At 56.6% G+C, this 7772-nt stretch overlaps 1 protein-coding gene across 2 annotated transcripts; it reads right to left on the minus strand.

Moving 5' to 3' along the window:
• Positions 1-1334: 1334 nt before the first annotated feature.
• LOC119287471 (protein IQ-DOMAIN 14-like) lies at positions 1335-4380 on the minus strand. 2 transcript variants are annotated; one of them, XM_037567027.1, is made up of 4 exons: positions 4051-4380; positions 2985-3289; positions 2296-2472; positions 1335-2169 (listed from the first exon to the last, which is right to left on the minus strand). In XM_037567027.1, exons 2-4 carry the CDS (start codon positions 3261-3263, stop codon positions 1576-1578), a joined length of 1050 nt encoding a protein of 349 aa, XP_037422924.1. In that variant the 5' UTR covers positions 3264-3289; positions 4051-4380; the 3' UTR covers positions 1335-1575. The 2 variants fall into 2 exon arrangements, with proteins under 2 accessions (XP_037422924.1, XP_037422929.1); XM_037567032.1 differs by lacking the exon at positions 4051-4380 and adding an exon at positions 3393-3941.
• Positions 4381-7772: the final 3392 nt, after the last annotated feature.

Raw genomic sequence — 7772 nt, forward strand, 5'->3', positions numbered from 1 at the left:
CCCCCCGCAAGAAATAAGCCTGGAGTTCCTCAAATTTCGCCTCCAATTTAACAGGATTAACTCCCCTGTTAATTCCTTTAGCCTCGTCCGGCCTCATTCCTGATCCCCTTTTGAAAATCAAACCAAACCCATCAGAAACGGCCCCCAAATCCTCCTCATTACTCACCGGATTTGAAGCCTGGACCCTTAATTCCGCCGGCTGGATCGCCGCCCCTTGTCCCGCATCCATACCTCCGGTCATCTCCCTTTTCAATTTAGCCGCATCCAAATCAGATTTGAGAAGCATCGCAGCCCTGCTCTGCATCCGCCGCAGTAACTTCTGCGGGTTCCTCGCTCGGGAGAGAAGGTCCCTTCCGCGCGCCTTGAAGGTGCTCCAATCCTCAACGAGGAGGCCACCCACCCCTCGCCGCTCATCGCGGCCGCCGGCGGCGCCTCCATGTTGACCCGGTCGTGGGTCGCCTCGGCTATCGCCAGAGAGCCTGATGTACCCGTTCCGCATGCACTCGTGTCCTCTTCAACTTGAGCTTCAATCCATCAGGGGCTCAGCGCTCGGGCATCTCTGGAGATCCGAATCCGGCGAGGACGACAGGTAGTAAAAAAATTGGCAGCGAACAAGCGTTGGGAATGCGCGTTCCCGGGGCCTCGGCCCTGCTTTACCTCGCGCGTAATCCGGCGCTGTAATCTGAACCTCCACACTCTGCCGAGATGCACGCAGCGCAACCGATCTGCAGCGACGTGATCAGTGATCTACAGATTGCTATTTTTTCTGCCTGCGATGGCCACCGAACGCGCGCTATTGTACGCACGTACTCCCCGTCTTGGGCAAGCTACGATGCTGGGAAACTGGCGCCCTGCACCGTATGTGTCCTTCCCGTCGGTCACATTGACGCCCGCAGAGAGAGATTCTGGGGACGAAAGGGACGCGCTGGATCGTCCGGAATTGCGCCGGCATTGATGCACCTCGCCAAGCTTCCTCTTCTCTACCACCCCACCACCTCAACACCAAGGGACAGCCAGGCCATCTGGTACTACTGCCATTTCCAGCAGAGGCACGGCACGGCAACATTTAAGCCAAAGCGGTGCGCTTCAGTTCTCTAGTGCAGTGCAGTGCGTACTCCAAACAACCACAAGAAACCTTTGGCTTCACTGCCAGTATCCATTAACTCCCTTCGTCCCAGCTTCCATGTCTTCTGCACTACCCCCTCTGTTTTCTAGAGGGGGGGACGTCGGTGTCACCATTGATACATCGAGGCTGGCAGTGGCGGGGCAGAGCAGAGCAGAGCACGAGGGTGGTGGGGTTCATGAGCTTTGGCGCGGCCTCGTTTTCCCCCAGATGGTCTCGCGGAAGCAGAACGGATTTTATTCCCATTCTCTCTGGCATGCCATGCTCGCTCCACCGAGCTGCTACAATGGCGGTTAACATCGGATGACCATGACGATGATGATGTGCCGTGCCATCAACTACAACTACTGCTAAGCATTTTGTTAATCCTGAATGATACTCCTACTAACTATATACCGAGACGACGATGTTAATGGCTTTCACGCCCTGATTAGTAGCGCGCCGGGCGATCATCACCAGAGCTGGTCGAGGTAGTAGTCCCTGGTCACCTCGTCGCTCATCTCGGAGTAGTCCTCCACGCGGCTGCACGCCTCCGAGCTCTTGAAGCTGAAGCTGTCCTGCGACTGCGGCGCCGCCTTCCTCGACCCGCCGCGCGCCAGGCCCGGGGCCAAGCCGGCGGCGGGGTTGTTGTTGCCGTGCCGCTGCCTCGGCGCGCTCTGGCACCGGCCCCTCGCCACGGACGACGCCGTCTCCGCCATGTACCGCGGGCTGCTCGACTCCCGCCCGCCCCCGCACGAGGGCCGGCCTTTCGCCGGCGAGCCGCCGGGCACGATGGCCGGGAGGCGGGGCGTGTTCTGCGTCGTCTTGGGCTGCTGCGGCTCCAGCTCCCGCAGCTGCAGCCGCGACGGCGGCTTGCAGAAGTAGGCGAGCGGCGAGGACGGCGGCGGCGCCTGCGGGTCGGCGGCCGCGTACCGGCCCGCGATCCGGGACGACCGGCACCGCAGCTGGCACGTGTCCATCTCCACGATCCGGGGGCTGCGGTCGTCCCCGGCGCCGCCCTCCGACAGCCTCCGGCGGTGCACCACAGGCACCGACGTTTTCCGCTCCTACGCAACAACAACAAACAATCATCAAGCGTCAAATTTTCAGCTTCATTTTCATTCACCAGACGAAATGCGGTTCATCACCAGAAGAAGAATCACGATGCGCGGCGGGAAGGGATTCTGACGGACCTGCTCGATGGACCTCCGGGAGGAGGAGAGGTTCTTGAGGGCCTGCGAGGAGGCCTGCAGCCTCATGAGCGCCTGCAGCCGGTGCAGCGTCGTGGCCGCCTGCTTCCGCACCAGGTAGCCGCGCACCAGCGCTTGCAGCTTCACCAGCGACTTGAGGGCGCGGAGAGCCTTCCTGGCCTGCCGGTCGCGGTAGTACAAATTTCAAATCTTTGACACATTTCTTTAGTGGTCGCGGTAGTACAAATTTCAAATCTTTGACACATTTCTTTAGTGTTTGATAGGTTTAATAAGTGCGATGATGACGAGTGCACCGACTAGGCTTGTGTCACGACGTGCAGAACTGTGGGAATAAACATAAATAAATTCGAAGCGGCAGCAGGAGCAGCAGATTAATAAACAATGAGCAGTTGCTAACGAGAAGGCAGCAACCATCGGATGCAACGGGACGCACAGTGAAGTCAAATCTGCTGCCCAATGCAGATGCAGAGGGATCTACCAATATCCCTTTCACCTATTCATCTATGCATTCCATCGCCGTTTACAACTGTTAATCTTTCAAGAGATGATGCAGATGAAATGCCTGAAAATTGGCCTAGCTTCAAACGTGTGTTCATCACAAAATTCAGCTTGATGTTTGTGTGAGAGAAAAGGAAAAGAGAAATGCGAGAGAAGCATGGACAGGGTCGTACCAGGTAGCCCCTGAAGGCCTTCTGGATCAAGACAGCGGCTTCCGTCTCCGTCTCGCGCGCCTGGCCGCAGCCGCACGGCCTGGCCTGGGAGAGCTCGCCGGCGACGACGGCGGTGACGGAAGGCCTGCGGCTGGCGTCGGCGACGCTGCTCCTGGCCTTGGCGAAGCTCCACCTCCTCCTCTCGATCGGCGGCACGGCGGCGCTCGGCTCCTTGGCCCCTTCCTTCTTGCCGCCGCCGCCGGTGAGCACCTTCTTGAGCCACCGCATGGCCCGCCCCATGGCGCGACGACCGATCCTATTACTACCTGCGCGAAGAACGACGCGTCAAGAACTCAAGATTCGGCAAATAAAACACAAAATCGTACGACGAACTGCAAGAACATAGGAGACGACAGCCATGGCGTCGACCTGCGGGTGAGTTGAGACAGCGTGCGTAAACAAGAAGCCGGAAGCTACGGGAGCAAGTTGAAACTGAAACGGGGAGAAGGTTGAGGAAGAAAGCAAAAGCATTCACCGAACCGCCCCAAAAGATAAGTTTCTGTCTCTTTCTCGTCGGAAGGTAAAAGAGGCGAAACCTTTTAGAGAGGCGCGCGGCGAGGAAGAGGAGGCCGAACAGAAAAGAGCCAGCGGCAGCGGCAGCGGCGGAGTTTGTGGGTGGGTGGGAGATGGCAGTCGGATCAGTGAAAGGAAGCGAGGGGCAGCGTCGCCTGTGGCCACCTACGTGAAGCCCGGAAGAGGAAACCTTTTCCCCCGGACGAGCTTTTCAGGCAAGCAATGCCACCCACCCACCCGCAGCCCCAACGAACGAACAGTGAAAAAACAGGAAGCAGAGAAGGAGCGAAGAAGAGAAGCGCAGCGGCGTGCGGCGGGGAAGGTGGGTAGGAGAAGGGAACGCACGCGTGTTCTCGCTCGCCTCGCCTGTGGGCTGTGGCATGTGATGAACAAGGCTTGTCTACGACGAGGCCGGGCGCAAGGCAACAAGCTAGGCCAGCGTCCCACGGGCACGAGCAAAACGAGACGCGAGAAGAAACCAACGGCGGTGGGGAAATCATCACTTGTATCTCACCTCGCCTGCCTCAAAACTCTCGTCGCCGCTGCGGCGGTGGGGGTGGCAGCGGTCGTCGTCGTCGTCCCGCTCCCGCTCGCGGGGCTGGCTGGCGCGGCTTTTGGGGCGGGCGGGTGCGGCCAGCAGCTCACGCCAAGATCCCGATCCTGCGAATGATTATATTTCCGGCGGGGCTTGCCGCTAGAGTGGATGGGATAGGGTGGGTACACGGGACGAGATCGTGGAGCCGTATCGCCTAGCTAGTGCCTGCCGCCCTGCGCTGGTACCCAGACGAGAGGACGCGCGGGCTTTAGCTCGTCTCCAGTTCCCACTTCCAGCCCTCCCCGTGCCTATGCATATGCCTACGCCGGGAGGGCCCGCGGCGGGGAAAAGCGTGATGTGACGCCGACCGCTCACGGTGGCGCACTCGCTCACCCGGCCGGCCGCCGGTACACTGACCGCCGCGTACCGGTGGTACTGGAGTGCTACGGGTAGGAGGCACCGATCCGGTCAGATTAATGGCCCTGTTTGGATACTCTAACTCAGTTAGAGGTTAGAGTTAGATTCTAACCCTAGACTAACCCTGAACTAACTCTAACCAAAGAGATGTTTGGATGACAGGGTTAGATTGACAATAAATATTCTTTCTCAACCATTTGGCTACTTTAGACCCTATTTTCTACCGGATTTGGTGTGGCCAGCTCTTATGTGGCCTCCTTCCACTCACACTTGACACAAACAAATGATATTTACAAACCAAAGGTTCGGAATTCTGCTCTCTCGAATGAAATTATAAAGAGCCATACAAGCAACAATAATTCTAGTTTGTTTTGTACAATACGGCTGCGAACCCCACATATCGAAGCCGTCTCCGTCCATCGCGGGTGCTCCGCTCGAAGAGAAGATTCAGTAGCGCATCCAGAAAATGAAATTGTATCAAAATATTATTTAATGATGAAGTATTGAGTTGATCACACTATATAGATCAGCTCTTCGTTTCTTAATGCTCTAAATTTGCACAAGAACATCTACAACAAAAGCGGAGGCTGAACAGGGTGTTCTGATTCAGTTATGTAAAATGCATCGATGGTTTTCTTTTAACCATCACCGCCCGTTCTGTTAACAAAAAATAATACAAAATCTAGCTATTATGTAATCAGAAGTTCTGCCAACAAATTAGCATGCAAGAATCTGGAACAGCAAGAAATTTCCTATGAAGAGAAGGAGGGCAGCCTACTCTTGCTGACTTGCTCATGCATGCACCAGCCACATGCGCAGACATCCATTTCTCTTGCTCATGCATGCACCAGCCACATGTGCATAGCCGCCGCCTAGTCCTTAATCACCGGCCACTCACTCCACCCAAGCCCCTGTGTCCGGCTCCAACGGATCCAGCCGCCCCGCCGGCTCAAATCCTGGCCATGAGCCGTTGCTAGCTAGAGAGGCGAGCGTGTAGGAGGAGGGAGAGCACAAGTACAGAAGGATGAACGAACTCACCATCGCTGGATCCCCGGTAGATGCGCCGCCTCGGACGACACGGAGAGAGAGAGACGGCCGAAGACGGGGGAGGAGGGCGAGCGCCGTCCGGAGGAGGGCGCGCCTGGGGTTCCGGCGGCGCGACGCTCGGGCTGGCGGCGCGGCGCTTGGGCGGGGGCGCAATGGGGAACGGGAGAGGAGTCGCGGAGGGGCGGTGCGGAGGGAAGGATCTGGTGTGGGTGGGGGATTTTTTTAGTTGTTTTTTCAGTGGGCCCTAGGAAATCTAACCCAACTAGCACCTCTTGCCCGGGTTAGTTTTTTTACATGGGGGTAGATCCAACTAGCTGAAACTAACCCATGTGTTTGGATCCTTTGGAGTTAGTTCAGGCAAAACTAACTCAATCTAACTCTAACTGAGGGATCCAAACAGGGCCAATGTTTTGGGGCTGGCTCCTTCCTTTTACTGTCGAGGACTAGCTGTAGCTACGCGCCTGGACCAGCTTGGGCTTGATGCTTGTCTAGCACAACCAACACGGCCCGTACGAGGAATATCTATACGAACTGTAGCTACTGCCAGCACAAGTAACAGTAGTAACCCTTCTCAAAAAAAAAGGTAACAGTAGTAACCCACCGTACTCAAATTTAACAATTGCCGTGGATATTGGCGTCGGTGGGAAACTGTCACGGGAACTACAGTGGCGGACCCCAAGGCCGGCTCCGCTACAGCCCAGCCCAGGCCCAAGCGGGAGAGGAGGCCCAGCTCGCGCGTCACCGGACCGACCTGGAGCAGGTGAACCATATATATATATCAGGAGTGGGTGTGAGTTAGGGTATCATTGGATCAGAAAACTGGCGGCGCCGTTGGGCGATGTATCCTTCCTCCCGCCCCCGACTCTAAATCCCGATCCCCTTCTTGCTGATTCGACCTCTTAGCTACTTATCTGTACTCTGAACTTGGCAATTGAGAGATAGATCGAGAGATTTCTACCCAGGACCGTATCACCGTACTCTTAGCTACCCAGGATCGAGAGATTTCTACCCAGGCTGCCAAGGAGAGGAGCAGCATCGCGCAGGCGCTGCTCGGGATCCAGCGCTCCCTCGACAAGATTGAGCCGGCGGTGTCGCAGATGGAGCCGCTGCTGCAATCTCTCGAGCCGGTGGTCAACGATCTGTCGGCCTGGCGTCCTGGGGTGGATGCGGCTATCGGGCGTCTCCAAGAAGATCTCGGGGAAATTAGCGCGCAGCTCGCCAAGATCGCGCTCGGTGCGAACGCATCGGGGAAGGCGCCGGGTCACTCATCCTCGACGACGGCAGACGCGTCGTTGCTCGACTCCGGCGCAGGTGGGTGCAACACCAAATCGGGTCCTGCCGCTTGGGGAACCAATCCTCCAGGCGCCGGTCCCGACCAATGGTACTTTTCGGACACCCTTTCCCTCTGTTCCTATTCCAAATCCATATGAACAGGGCAACACCAGTGGGTTCTCTGGTGGTAGATCGGGCACTACTAGGGTTGAATGCCCGGAGTTTAATGGGGACAATCCCACGGGGTGGAAAATTCGTTGTGAAGCATGTTTTAGGATAGGGGCAGTGGATCCTTCGGTCTGGGTAGATACAGTTGTGGTCAATTTCACTGGAGCAGCAGCCTTGTGGTTAGAGTGGTCTCAGGCTCATGTTAAATTCACTAGTTGGGATCCTTTTGTTGCATCTGTCTTAGACAAATTTGGCAGGTCTGAGTTCCAACAACTCCTTCGCAAATTTTCTCGGCTTAAGCAACATGGGACGGTGTTAGAATATGCAGAGCAGTTCAATGTGGTGATGCATAGTTTACTGGCTCACCACGGGTCATGGGATCCGCTGTTTTTCACCACTCATTTCTTGGAAGGGTTGCAACATGATATTAAAATAGCTGTTATGCTTCATCGTCCGCGAGATTTGGATACTGCTGTCGCTCTTGCTGAATTACAGGAAGAGGTGGTGGAGCTAACGCGACAAGAGAATGAGGCAGTGGCAGCGGCTCGCGGAGCGGCTACAAGTGCTCGCACTGGGCGCTTTTCAGCGCGACCTCCTCTGCCAGTGGTGTTGCCCTCGATCCAAAGCACTTCAAAAAGCGCAACCCTCTCGCCAGGGACACCTCCGACCGATGGAAGACGTAGTCCAGAATCGGCACGTATTCCCATCGCTAGCGCCTCAGTGGACGACAAACTCCGGACACTGCGGGCTTATCGCAAGGCACGCGGGCTCTGCTTCACGTGCGGTGAACGCTAGGG

The sequence above is a fragment of the Triticum dicoccoides genome, chromosome 1A (assembly GCF_002162155.2).
Source record: "Triticum dicoccoides isolate Atlit2015 ecotype Zavitan chromosome 1A, WEW_v2.0, whole genome shotgun sequence".
NCBI lineage: Eukaryota > Viridiplantae > Streptophyta > Magnoliopsida > Poales > Poaceae > Triticum > Triticum dicoccoides.

What these genes read in the sequence shown, in the direction of transcription:
- LOC119287471 (XM_037567027.1), bottom strand. Translation starts at nt 3,263, where the DNA reads ATGGGGCGGGCCATGCGGTGGCTCAAGAAGGTGCTCACCGGCGGCGGC. An exon ending in AGGCCTTCAGGGGCTACCTG is followed by an intron (nt 2,473 to 2,984) that starts GTACGACCCTGT and finishes CGCGACCGGCAG; the next exon opens with GCCAGGAAGGCTCTCCGCGC. An exon ending in CCCGGAGGTCCATCGAGCAG is followed by an intron (nt 2,170 to 2,295) that starts GTCCGTCAGAAT and finishes GTTGTTGCGTAG; the next exon opens with GAGCGGAAAACGTCGGTGCC.